Here is a 14,441-nt window from a genome sequence, read left to right as displayed (position 1 = left end):
GATCCGCAACAGCGGAAGTTCAGGAAGTTTAAATGTTTCCTGCAGGGGCTCTGCAATGATCCGTTTTCCGGTCATGTAAACGACTTTTCGTTTTACCAAAGTAAAAGTCATTGCAATCCGAGAAACACGGTTTGTGCACAATCTTGGATTTGTGAGATCCAACATTGAGAAGGCTCTGGGAACTAGGTTGGAATGAAATCCCAGAATGTTTTGAAGGCTGAGTTGCGCGCGAAACTTGATGCACTGTTCGATTTACAAAATGGCGGATGCCTGTGAGGGTTTATAGGTCTCGAAGGAAATCTTGCGTTCCGTTTTCGGCATAAGAACGATTTCATCGTTTTATCTATAGTAGGATAAGATCATGATAACGAGAACTTAGGTTTCTCTCTCAAAGCTGTGACATAAGATCTATGCCTCAAAAAATTAATTGAAGAAATTAAGTTTTGGTTTGGTTCTACTACCGGAAATCGTCATTGCTATTAATTTCTATACACCAGGTGTCAATTTCGAAATGGTAAGCGGAGGGCCTTCACCGTGTCCAAAGGATCCTGCTCCACACAAAACAAGTAGGTAGTCTTTGTTGTGTTCTATCAAAAAGTATTAAAAAGTAAACAATTTTCTCAAGATCTAGGGCTCTTGACTTTCAGATATTCGGAGCGCAGTAAGCTTTATTATTACAAGAAGACTTACATCCTATGCACCTGCATTTGAGTGGCTAGGAGTTGATGTATGAGGTGTTAAAGAATTAAAAACGACTGCAAACTCTGTTAAGGAGGCTTATGATGAATGAGATTTGAAAGTTAGCACATAAAAAATGTAAAATGGACAAGTTAAAAACCTTAGACCCCAGACAACAATAGCATACCAGACTTTCAATACTGCTCAAAACGATGCACCATTGGCCATTCAGTCTAATGTTATTTCTCTACAAGAGTCATTCAACATGCAGGGAGAAAGGTTCAAGCATCTAAGTTCATCTAGTAAGCACTATTATGTCCTTTTTGTCTTCATTTTTACACAAACAGGTGTTGTAATTGGCTTGGTACAAGGAATATTTTCCTTGCTGGGAGAACAGAAGACCCTTATCCAGTGGTTTCAATAAGTAACGAAAGCTTATTTAAAGCATGGCTACTTCACTAGTAGAAGTCTACTTTTTATTTCCAAAATTGAAAAAATTAAAGGCAGATTCTTGCATGCCTAAGATTAAAATCATTTGGACAAAGACAACATGAAATCATCAATATTAGTTTGCTTTTGAGATGTGGCATTTGGTAGCGTTCTTTTAAAAAGAGCTTGCCCATAGACACCCCTGCTCAAACCACCTGCCAACTTCAAATTTTATTGAAACCCCCTCTGATCCTTTGGCACCAGGGCCCAGTTGTTCAAAAGCCAATAAACGCTAAGCCCAGATTAAAAATTAGCCAAGGAGTTTATTTCTCTACTTCTGAATGCTGTTCAACACTGATGTTCGGCAAAGCATTACATTAGAAGAAGTCAATCTTGAAAAACAAGGGCCCAGGAGTACAGTGTATGCATACATTAGCTAACTTTGCTGTCTTTATTTATACATTTGTTTTAGGGCAACTATCATGGCACAGAAAGTCAATGTGATGTTGACACATGGAGATTTGTTGACTGACATTGACTGTAACTTTAACAACAAGATGAAAACTGTTGGAGTTGATTGTCACTCGTTAAAAAAAGTTTATTCTTCTGGTCAAAACATCATTTGCTCTGGTGATTTCAAAGAAGAAGATGGTAGCTTAGAAGTCAACGAGGTTGAATCACCTTCAAATGGCTTCATGCCTGCAAACTTTTATAGCTTAAGAAAACAAAGGTTGACTCCAAAGGTCAAATTGTTTACTCTTGATGCACAGGAAGTGTTGAGAAAGGAAGATGACATTATTGCCAAGAATTCTACCAGAGTCAAAAGGAAATGCAAAAAGCAAGGCAACTCTTCTGAAGGCAAGAAAAAGCAGAAGACAGGTACATGTAATACTGGAAGGCAACTCACACAAAGTGGAAACCAGAAACATGGGAAAACTGAAATGTGTATAGACCTATTGGAGAAGAAATATATGTGCAATGAACCTTTTATTAGTGATGTCAAAATCATTGATGAAAACAAATATATTTGTGGGATGGAGAACATAGGTGTTCAAGGAATATCTGAGGAGAGTATCTGTTCATCAACTTTACAATCTGGATCAGAAGAACATGTAAAACCAGTCGATGGCTGTTCGTCACAAGGATCTGAAGAGAATCTCTTGTTAAATTCAGAAAAAGCTGAATCAGTTTCCTCAGGGACCAGTCTCTGTAGTGGACCTGGTCCTGCCAGTGCTGGTTTGATTTTAGAGAAATATGGAAATGACTACCTTTTTGCCAATTTCACTGACTCTGATGACAATAACCCATACATTGAAAAGAGTGATTCTCATGAGATAATGGGAAATGTTCATGGAGAAAGTGTCCATTTTACCAATGTCACTGATGAATCACCATCAAGTTTGTCATTTTCATCATCATCTCCAAATACAAGTGAGAATGGCAACACTCTGAAACTCTTGGAAAGGGGCACAGACTCCAGCTCAGCAAAAAGTTCCCCGGAATGTCAAGTGCCTATAACAAAATATTTCAGGAGTACAACAGGGTGCAGAAGTAAAGCAAGGTCTGCAGATAATGGAATCTCGTCCTACAGGATGTCATCAACAGAAAAATCTGAGATGAGGAACAGGTTAGGTTGTTATCTTACTTTAGCCATTATTTTTGTACATGTTTATCCTTTCCATTTGTGTTCTAGTTTAATCTTATCACTGATTCTACTTTTATGTGTAATTTATTTTCCTTTGATTTTCTGTTTTGGTTAATGTGTCTTAATCAGTAGAAAACAAAGGGGGAAATGGAACTACACAGTGGAACACCACAGGTGAATAAGCATGGTTCCTCTATTCACTAAAGATATTATAACATCGTTAAGTGTGGTTTCCTTTTTTCCTCAGGCTGTCTCCTCCCAGAAGAAAAAAGCCAGGGAAAAAGCAGGAGCAAATGTATTTGGTAAGGCATTACATGTAAATAGAGCTTGCAGAATTAAGAGCTGTCATTATTATACCGCTGTTGGCTATCGTTACCAAGCTATTGCAGTGAGAACAGAGGGCTATCTAGAATTAAAAAATAATATTACTGAAACATTTAAACAGCTTCTACAGCCATTTAATTATATGTGTTTTTTGACTCTTTCATTCTCAATAGTGACATTTGTTCAAAGTAAAGGAGTGATCCTTACACTTACTGTACATGTACTGTACCTGCACATATGGCTTTTACAGGATTCTAACCCCTGACCAACTGAGCATTGAAGCCATACAATTGGGAGCAGGTCAATTGCCCACTTTCGTTATATTAAAATTCAGTCCTAAACAAAAGGTATCATTTCAAGGCTCTGGGCAATAAATACATGTATAAGGATTTGTACGAGTTTAGTATTCCCCAGAGCCTCGAGATGATGCATTTTGTTTAGGACTGAATTTTAATATTCAAAAGTGTACTCTTTGTTGTGCTCATAAAAAATTAATGTGTTCCTGTGAAAGGAATCAATAATTGAAGTAAATGTACATGTATATTTGAAGTGCTATACAGCTGTAGGTGCATATGGTATTAAACAAATTATTCATTTTAAGCCTCCAACAAGTCAGAGAACCATTAAAATTATTACCGATAGTAATGTCATAACTGATCGTTATACGATTGCCGATATGTTCAATAATTTTTTTGCTAATATTGGAAAGGACCTTGCTTGCTCAATACCAAATGTTGAAATGTCTCCTTTAGAGTATTTAAAAACTCCTCTCTGTAATAGCTTTTTTATTTCTCCTATAACAGCAGAAGAAATTGAAAATGAAATTACTAAACTGAAATCTAGCAAAGCCACTGGCCCTTTTAGTATCCCTGTGACCATTCTCAAAATTTTGAAAACTGTTATATCTAAGCCTTTAGAGGTTTTGTTCAATGCTTCCTTTGAGACTGGTATAGTACCAGATAGTTTTAAATTAGCAAATGTAATTCCAGTCTATAAAAAGGGATCCCAGAACTGTTTATCCAATTATCGACCAATTTCCTTGTTGTCTGTTTTTAATAAATTGCTTGAAAAGCTTATGTGTAATAGGTTAGTTGATTTCCTTGAAAAGAAAAAAGTATTCTTTGATAATCAATTTGGTTTTAGGGCTAAGCATTCCACTGATTATTCTATCCTTAGTATTGTCGATAAGATTCAAAGGGCAATTGATGAGAGAGATTTTTCTTGTGGTATATTTTTAGATTTCAGTAAGGCATTTGATACCATAAATCATGAGATATTGTTAAAAAAACTTGAGTTCTATGGCATCCGTGGGATTGCAAATCAGTGGTTTACTTCATATCTTGCAAATCGTCGGCAAACAGTTACTGTAAATGGTGTAACTTCTACTCCTGTTAATATTACATGTGGCGTTCCTCAGGGGTCAGTCCTTGGACCAATCCTTTTCTTGTTATATATTAATGACTTTCACCATTGTTCTAAAGTTTTTGATTTTCATTTATTTGCTGACGACACTAATTTATTCTGCAAACATAAAAATCTCACCTCTCTACAGGCAAGTATGAACAATGAACTCTCTAATGTGAATTCCTGGCTTTGTGCTAATAAACTTTATCTTAATATAGAAAAAACTAGTTTTGTAATTTTTCATCCTCCTCAAAGGAAATTAACATTCAACTTCCACCTAACTCTAAATGGGAAGCAGTTGCAACAGGAATCTTGTATTAAATACCTAGGAATCTTAATTGATTCAAATTTATCCTGGAAACCTCAAATCGCATGTACTGTAAAGAAAATTAAAAGAAGTGTAGGCATCTTGTCTAAGCTTCGCCATTATGTTAATATTGATATTCTTACTAATCTCTATTATTCTTTAATCTACCCATTTCTGACCTATGGTATAATTATCTGGGGTAATACATACTCAACTACACTTCAGCCTTTATATATTTTACAGAAAAAAGCAGTTCGACTTATGACTTTTTCTACATTTGATGAGCATTCAACTCCACTGTTTAGATTATTAGAAATTATGAAGCTTTCTGATCTTGTTACATTTCATATTGCACTTTTTATGCATAAATTTCATAATAACTCATTGCCTTCGAATTTTGATACCTTCTTCAACTCAGTGCTTAATATTCATAACTACAATACATGAAGTGCAGCAAATCAATCTTATTACCTGCCTCGAGCTAGAACAAACTATGGAATATTTAATATTCGCTTTCAAGGACCAAAGGTATGGAACTCTCTTGGGAAAGATATAAAGTCAACTCCTTTTAGTAAATTTAAAAAAAAACTAAAAAATGAATTGCTGTGCCAATATTAATTTCATTCTGGTTTCTGTTTTCCCTAGGGTAATGAGTTTCTTCTCAGTTTATTCTGTGATTTATTTGGTGCCTTAAATTTGATTTTTCGTTTATTATATTCAGGATTTCATCCAAGTTTATCTGTCCTTCTCCCCATGGCTTGTAAATTTTGTTTGTCCTTTTTATAGTTATCTATAGTTCAATGTGTGTGTGTGCGTGTGTGTGTGTGTGTATGCATCATTCTGACCCTTATATTGTAATTTATTCTATGTAGTTTGGTTTCCTAGCCTTGTTAACTTTCTAGTTATTTTAGGAAGCCAACACCCCATTTAGCTTTAATTCTTACTTCATGTACATTAATTTTTTTTTCAAGTATAAGGAGTCAATAAAAGTTGTTGTTGTTGTTGTTGTTGTTGATGCATACATGTAGATGTATGAAAGGCTTTTAAGGAAAACTCAACACAAACTGGCCAGTGGCCAGTGGAATTCGCCAATAGACAGGGAGATAGCGGCTAATAAACCCGATATCATAATCAGATATCACACGATTCAGAAATGTCTGATTATAGATATGGCAGTTCCATCAGACAGAAATACATCCGTTAAGGTAGTCGAGAAACTCTCTAAGTATAAAGACATAGAGATTGAGATCGCCAGAATGTGGAAAATGAGAACAGAGACAATCCCAGTTGTCATTGGTGCACTTGGGGCCATTAAGAAGGGACTGGAAAAGTGTGTTGACAAGGTTCCAGTCACAGTCAGCATTGATGAGCTCCAAAAAATTGCTCTTCTGGGATCAGCTTGCATCTTGAGAAAGGTTCTCTCAATCAAGTGAACTCTTTTGGTACCTAAGGAGTATGGGTTGGACCCGGTGCTTCAGAGACCAAACAAGCAAGCCAAGGATTACAAGTGATAATAATGATTATAATAATAATAATAATAACAACAACAACAACAATAATTTATTTTTCTTATTGCTAGTAGCCAACGTTTAAAATACAGTTAATACATATGAAGACATGACTGATGAGTTTTGATAAAAGTGGCTTAAATATGCCATCTCATCTCATTTTAAATTACATTTCACAAAATATGTTTTGCCTAACAGGATTTAGGTCAGAAAGATTTTGGTCATGTGACTTGTCCTACCTGTGGTATGGTTTACACCAAAGCTCAGCCAGAGGACGAAGCAGCACATATCAGGCATCACAAGAGTTTTGTCAGTGGGCTGAGATTCACTGTAAGCTGTGTCTTGTCTCTAAAAATAAGAATTTAGTCCATTAGTTTAGTGGGATGATAATTATGTTACTGTATTTGATTGAGAAGAGGTAAAGAGGCAACTGAAAGTTATGAAACACATGACCTCCATAACACCAGTCGGATTCTCTTCCCGTTGTAGGTTATTTAGTTTATTAGACAAAGTACGTGTACATGTATCCCAATAATTATTGTCAAGGAGCAGGTTACAATGTTAATTCAACATGATAAGGCTAGTTCAGCTCCAGAAAATACAAAGTACAGGATGGGTTATTTGAAGAATACAGGGCTGAAAATCCAAGATGGTTTCCACAGTGACATCATGAAATTACAAATTGAAAATCGTAAGGTCTTCTGAATTTTTGTCCAAACGAGGGTTGAAGATGAGCCAGAAATATAACGTTTTTCCACTTCGGTAACGTCTTTCGTTTCGAAAATACAGCATTTTGAATTTCCAATTTATTGTCACCTTTCGTGACCCCATGATACAGAGCTGGTTGAAAAACATGTCTCTTCCTATGATTCTCAGAAGTTTAATTGTTTCAAGTACATTACGAGATGTGTTCATACACATGTACATGTACCGTTGATTACCAGCTGCCATATTGGCGGACCACGGACAGTCCACCAACATTGGAGCATCATGTGAAATGCTTTGGCAAAGTAATAACTCAGAAATGATGTTTTGCCATTCTATTCTTATGTTGTTGCTTTTGTTTTTTGTCATTCTAGTTGAACAAAATACACTTGTTCAAATCCTGAATAACGTTAACTTTTCTAATTTAGCTACTGAAATCACAGTGAGGAATGTAATTCAAGTCCCTGAAAATTCCCTGTAAAACTGGTCATAAAATCTTATCTATCCTATAAAAAAACACAAACAACATACATTTGTGGAACAGTGCCACTGTTGATCCCACAGTACATTGTACATGTAGTGTTATTTAATTTAAATCAGTGTAAATGATTTCGTGAAACTCTTTTTGTGAACTTTGAAATATGGGCGGGAGTGTTTACATTTTCAGCAGAGCGTTGCCAGTAAGACAACCTGAAACGCAAGCTGCAAATGAAAACAAATCAAAATGAAACTCAGCCATTATGCATTATGACTATAATATGTATTAAAAGGCCTCCTTTGCATCTGGCTTTCTTGAGTGAAAATAATAATGTACCAGCATTTTCATTTTGCATTAACAGAAGACTGCGGTCAGCCTGTCCAGTCAGACTGATAGTTTGCCAGTCAAAACCTCCAATTTACCGGACAAAGGTCCGGCTGGTGCTTATTTGCAAGCTTGGTACATGTACATAAAACCTTGAAGTGTTACTAACACAATCAGTGTGCGTTTAGTAAACCTATTATAATATTTGCATTTCAATAATGCCATTTTTCTACAGGGTTGGAAAAATGAATGTGTTGCCAAGGAATATCATGACGGCAGAGTTATAATGGTTGGACCGGATGCTCACCCTCTTCATCTTAGAAAGGTTTTCGATTAATTTTTTTTGTTGAATATTCTGCTTGATAATTCAGAGACTGATAAGTAATTTTTATTTTTTTATTCATTTGTGTAGATTGAGGAGGTGCGCAAAGTTGTTGACAGTGAGCTGGGCTTTGTTGCTGATGCTCCAAGTGGAAAGACTGAGGCCAAGGTGAAGAAACACTGCAGAGTATTGATTTATGTTAGGCCTGTATTTTTGACATGACTTTTAACCCATTGACTTCCCTTAGACACCCAAGGACACTCCCAGTTGACGAGGAAAATCATCTGGCATTAGACAGAGTAAAATCTGTCAAGTCTCACCCCCAGGTGTCCATGGATTAACCCTTTGATGCCTGTACTGGCCAAAACCTGACCTTTACTCTGTCTAACGCCAGACAATTTTACTCGTCAATGGGGAACCCCCCAGGAGTCAATGGGTTAAGTTCACTTGGAAGCAATAACCAAGGAATTTAACGCTGTCACCGCTATTGCCATAAGATGTAATGTGGCCTTCTCTGGTTGGAAGGTGTTTGATTGCCTGTCTGCAAAACCAATTTCGTGCATCTTTTTCTAGACATTCCTCTTTATTTCTGTGAGAAAAGTTGTTGGCTGTGCTGTTGCTGTTCAAATAGATCAGGTGGGTTAACTTTATTGTAAGTTTTTTTGCCATCAGACTGAACATCACACCTATGCTGTACTTATAATTATGTTTGGTGGGGAAGATTTATTTTTGTTAACAAAATAGCCCCTTTTATAGTTGCGTGCTTAGCCACCTACATGTACATGTAGATTAGAAATGACAACGAGACTGGATGTACAGTATGGTGCTGCCATACCAGCAATTTCTCCGGGCCATTGTTACAAGGATGCACTTTTGGGTTGTGAGAAATCAGCATTATTGCAGTGTTCTGATCAAGATAGCAACAAGTTCGTCCAGAATGTAAGGTTCTTGGGTTTTCTTGCAAGCTTGCTACCGCAACTCACGAGTTTCAGTCGTGGATATGATGCACTCACATGGTCATGTTGTTGCATACTTGTTTGCTACAGAATTTACAGATTTCAGACTTCCCTGGTAATTTAGTTGAAAACCATGAAGAGGGTCAATAAACTCATCATCAACATCACCATTGTAATTATATCATGTAAGATATTAAGTTCTTATCAAAACAAGGTCAATTTTGGCAAGCAACTGTCAGTGTACAATTGGACAATGCTTCAATATTGATTTTCTTTCTTAGGGATATCCAGTGTTGCCTTCTCCAGGGGAATCATCAACTCCTGAGAAACAAATTGCTGCTTGGTGTTGCAGGTGACTCTATACTATGTACATGTACTGTACCTAATTCTAGAGCTTTTTCTTGTGATTTCCTGGCAGCTGTGAGTACGAATGCATGTCGTATATACTCACAATTAAGTAATTTCGTTGTAATTTTAGTACTACGACTTGAAAACCTTTTGAACACCCAAAGAAAGTAAAAAAAGTAAAAAAATTTTCAGGCTTCTCAACGCAATAGAAATTTGCGCTCATCACTGCGAGACAACATGGTTTCATTTAAAGTAAAATTGATTAATGACATAATCTGTTCTGTTGATGTCATAATCTGTTCTATGGAATTTTTAGTAAAAACACTGGGAAGAAAATAATAGTTTAACTTTTTTAACAATATCTTAAACTATTATTTAAAAAATGCAACACAGGGATTTCAGACATGAGTGTGACTGAAACTATTGGTGAGGAATGTTGAACTCTCTCCTGGTGCTAAAATTGCCTCCTGTTTTCAATTTGTCAAGAACATGGTCTATGAGCGTTTCTGTTAAACTGTTATGATTATTGATTGTTGATTATTGATTGTTGATTGTTGCTGAAGAAGGACAGTTCTTTTGTCATCTTGTTCTTATTTTTATATGTTTTTCAATGGAAGGTTCTTAGTAATAATGCTGACTCTTTTCCCTTCCAAACAACATGTTTTGGATCATGCTTCATGAATGCGTTTAAGTTTGCAGTAGGATCAGTCATGTTCTTAACAGAAAAATGTGGGAACAGGCTAGAGTGGTCTAGGGAAGGGGAACAGGGTAGGGTGTGTAAGGTGACAGGGTAGGGGATGGGAGGGAAAGGTAGAGTGTGGGGTGCATTGGTAGGGTGTGAGGAAAAAGGGTAGAATGTGTGGGAACAGGATAGGATGGGTAAGGAGCCCTCCCTAGCCTGTTTGTGGGGCACAGGTTTGGGTTGGGGGAGAGGTGGGAATTGGGGTGGTAGGGAAGGGTGAGGGAGTAGAGAGGGATGGGGTAGGATAATTAGGGAGGGGAGAACAGGCTAATTAAAGTAGCAAAAGAAAGATAAGGAGGGTTCTGGTTAGCTTCCAGGTGATCTGGTGACGTAATTCGGAGGACTGGGGAGAAAAAAATTTAACACCGTATCCCACAACTGCGCGCGGCCTTTCAGTGCTGGAAATAACAGTCGGTCATCGGACATTGTCCGACCAAATTTTGAAAATGTCCGGCCAATTTCACATTATGATCAGACACGATGACTGAACATGTCACCAGCACATCTTGAGTTCTCTTCTTCAAGGTGTTGTCAGTCAATAAATTATGTCCGGTCCAATTTGTCAAATGTCCGACCAAAAGGAAGATTTGAAAGGAAAAATTATTTCCAGCACTGCCTTTAATATTTTCGAATTCAACATTTCAGAGGCGAGGTTAGATCTTGTCGGGTCTACTTGAATGTTCATTCAGTAACAGGAAACGTGGTAGACACCTAATGATCTGTTGAGTTTTGGCGATGGCACTACTGCAAAGAGTTTGGAAACAATACCTAAGGCCGCGCGCGGTCGCGGGATACGGCGTTAAAATTTTTCTCCCTAGTCCTCCGAATTACGTCACCAGATCACCTGGTTGAGGAGGGAGAAAGGTCCTACCCCACTATTCCAAACCTGGTGCTCTGCTTCTTTCCTTAGAACTTAGTGTCATTTAAAAGTGCGTAATGTTTTTCTCTGGCATGGCCGCTATTAAAAGCAGTGTTAGAACGCTTACACCTTCAAATTTAGAAATTCTAGTGGTTTTCCTGTTCCTAGCACAACTCCTCAGTTAGCCCAGTGTGGTATCAGTCGCATTTGGGTTCACAGTCAGCACAGACGGAAGAAGGTTGCCACGCGTTTACTTGACTGTGTTAGGTAAGAACTCAATAAATATATCCATATTCTATATCTTAATAAATAGCTCTAGAGTTTTATTTGTATAAAAAGGTTCCTCTATGTACTTCCATTTGTATGAACTGTACATGAATTTCAAGGTTCGCTGATATGGGATGCCACTGTCGTCAAAAATTGATATTTCCCATGGGAAAGCAATGTCGTATGAGCATCATTCACTTAACTAAGGGTTACCGGGAAGTTTCATAACAATGTCAAAAAGAGCTTAACTTTATTGCCCTTGACAGTTGCGGAGGTGAAACCCATACATGGCATCTTCAGACCCCAAATAAACCCAAAGAAAGTGATTAATCAAAGTTTGTGCGTTTTGGCAAGTTAGCTCTTTTTAACCTCGAGCTGACAGTACCCTAAGTCCGTCTTCCATTACCCGTGACAAGATCCATTCATTCTGAGTGTATTTTGTCTTTTTAGGATGAACTTTATCTACGGCTGCGTCATCCCCAGAGAACTTGTAGCATTTTCTGATCCCACTCCAGACGGCAAACGACTCGCTAAAAGTTACACGGGCACTGCACAGTTCCTAGTTTTTCGGTAGACTTGCGGACTCCCATCCAGAACGTTGGACTTTGCTAAACCATGGACCAGCATGCTAATTGCCTCATGATGTCGGGATAATGAGAGAAACTTGATAGCAGGCGTGGGGATTGAATGCTCTGGTCTCTTAACATTGAAACGTGCGACGCTTGCGCAGTTTCGATTGTGATTTTAGCGGCCTAGACAAGGTTCGCCTTCCTATAGTGCTTTTTGCTCTGGTTTTGAAGAAAATTTACGCTCCCAAAACACGGTATGGTTGCAAGTTTAATGGAGTTGGAATCGGAAAAGCATTTCGCTTGCCTTTTCTGGCTTACCATTGAACATGTTTGTTACGACCTTTTCTGTGAAAAAATGACAGTTTCTTACCTTTTCTTCCTATGAGCATTTAAGGTCCTCGAGGCATTTAAGAAGATAGAGAGCTCTGACGAGATTACAGGAACACCGAAAGACGAGTTTAATTAGCGTAAACTATTCCACTGCACGCTTTGCACGTGCATTTTACAGTTTGGTACATTTCGTTGCCCTCCTTTGAAAAAAAAATCAAATTTCTGAAGATTTTGTGGAGAACGTGAAGGTTTATCGTTTACTTGATGACTTTCACCTTTTCTTTTCAATCTGTAAAGTTGATACTAATGACTCTCAACATAGTTAATAGAGGGGAATGGTTTGGAAGCTCGGCGAACATTAAAAGAGCAAACAAAGCAGCCAAGATTTAGGTTGGAAAGTCCACGACCGTGCACAATCTTTTGTTTTGCGCTCATACACTATGCATGAATTACGTAACCAACACGTTTCTATTGGTTAGTTCCGCAGTATGTAGTAAACAACTATTGTGCTTTGTGCACGGTCAAGGCTAAAAACGAGAACAAAAACCTACAACAAAGAAATCTGTTGGGTTTCATAACCATTCCCCTCTATTAACTATGCTCTCAAAAAGAATTTCAATAACGCCCCCCCCCCCCCCCCCCGCCCCTTCCCGTATGGAGTTTACGAAACGACGACGACTAATTTAGCGACAACACCAAAGAGCGATAATATTATTGGCTAAAAGACATTTTGCCGTATCCTGCAAAACAACGTAGTGAAAAAATGGAAATGTGACGTTTTGACGACAACGTGCGCATACAAGAGTCGGAATCGTTCAGTCTTTGTCTTTATTTCAGAACCGCTCGAATCAAGTTGTGGGATGATTCCCCCACACTGTACAACGCGGACAAGATCGAATAAGCGCTAAAGACATCTGAAAGCGTGAAATTTTATTTTGAAGTGACGCTTTCATTGCCGTAGCCGTCGTCGTTTTTTGAACTCCTTAATAATTATATTTAATTAGGGAACTTAAGCAACGGCGACGGCAACGAGAACGTCATCTCACAATATGAATTCGTGTTATTGTAATCACTTCGTGACTATTTCAACCATTTTAATGTGATAAGAGCGTGGTAGTTCCTCAAGATTGACACTGGGCACAACGGCGCGTAATTTAGGGGAGAAAATGAGAAGTTACTTCAAGTGCTGACGTGCTTCATAAAACCTCAAATTTGGCTATTTCGCGTTGTTTCGCAGGCGATGGCAAAGAAATTGACAAAAGTGAAAAACGCACGTGCAGAGAGAGCAAAGCTATTGATTTTGCCCAATAGATATATGCAAAGTTGTGACGTTTTCGTCGCCATTCTTGTTACTTAAATCAGGTTTAATCGTCTTCGCCGTTGGAGCTTAATAGAAAGATTAAGCATCGCGTTTACGACAGACGTCAAAAAGCTGTTGCTTGTCATAAAAGCACGAAAATTCACTTATTCTCACTTCCCTCTCTGTGGATGTCTGTGTGTGTGCGCGCGCGCGCTCTGGCATAAGGCAGTTCCAGTCCTTTTGCCGTCTGTCCATGGCACACCATTGTTGACTGAGTCCAACATCCCTATTCTCCGTCGCCCTGCGGGTCTCTTGCCTTCGATTTTCCCAATGCTGGGAAATCTTTTCAAATGCAAATTCTTTTTAACATATTCCCCGCATTAGCCTCCATGCATTACAAGCTCGTTCTAGTCCGATACTGAGAATACGAATACACCTTATTCCAAAATGGCCGCTATTTAGATATTCTTTTGTTTTTATTCAAATTAGACCTTGATGCCTCGTTCAAGGCAAAATATTCTTTTGAATTTTCAGCTCAAGAACGAGGCATCAAGGGCTAATTTGAATAAAAACAAAAGAATATTTAAATGACGGTCTATATGGTCTATTGTCAGTAAATCACCAAGTCTTAATGTGTGTGCCCTAGCCATCTCCTCTGTCTATTCCTAATGGTGTCCACTACTTGTTTCCTCTCCCCACCCCTCTGTGGGTAACAGGCAAGAAAGCTAAAATCAAACAAGTTTCCTTAATTTTTGACAAAACGCAAATTTTAGCTTGACCGTTTTCCGTTAACGCGATGCTGAATCTAGAATAGAATAGAATCTTTATTTATACACGATAAGGATTAAAGATGAAAAGCTTGTGGGGTCTTGTACTTAACAAATTAATTACTCGTCCAATTAAAAACTATTAATTATGAAAATAAAACACATTTCTAAAAACATTT

The 14,441-nt window shown here is 37.9% G+C and overlaps 1 protein-coding gene across 3 annotated transcripts; it reads left to right on the top strand.

The window, feature by feature from the left end:
- The first annotated feature begins 241 nt into the window (after positions 1-241).
- On the top strand, positions 242-12,512 carry LOC137976301 (N-acetyltransferase ESCO1-like). Of its 3 annotated transcripts, none has more exons than XM_068823600.1 (11): positions 260-566; positions 1,580-2,734; positions 2,885-2,926; positions 3,000-3,054; positions 6,494-6,625; positions 8,038-8,127; positions 8,215-8,292; positions 8,698-8,760; positions 9,362-9,432; positions 11,198-11,296; positions 11,747-12,512. In XM_068823600.1, exons 2-11 carry the CDS (start codon positions 1,590-1,592, stop codon positions 11,868-11,870), a joined length of 1,899 nt encoding a protein of 632 aa, XP_068679701.1. In that variant the 5' UTR covers positions 260-566; positions 1,580-1,589; the 3' UTR covers positions 11,871-12,512. The 3 variants fall into 3 exon arrangements, with proteins under 3 accessions (XP_068679702.1, XP_068679701.1, XP_068679700.1); XM_068823599.1 differs by having other exon boundaries at positions 2,882-2,926; XM_068823601.1 differs by lacking the exon at positions 2,885-2,926 and having other exon boundaries at positions 242-566.
- Positions 12,513-14,441: the final 1,929 nt, after the last annotated feature.

Source organism: Montipora foliosa, chromosome 11 (assembly GCF_036669935.1).
Source record: "Montipora foliosa isolate CH-2021 chromosome 11, ASM3666993v2, whole genome shotgun sequence".
NCBI lineage: Eukaryota > Metazoa > Cnidaria > Anthozoa > Scleractinia > Acroporidae > Montipora > Montipora foliosa.
The sequence above is the reverse complement of the archived record's forward strand: the minus strand, read 5'-3'. Positions and strand labels throughout refer to the sequence as shown.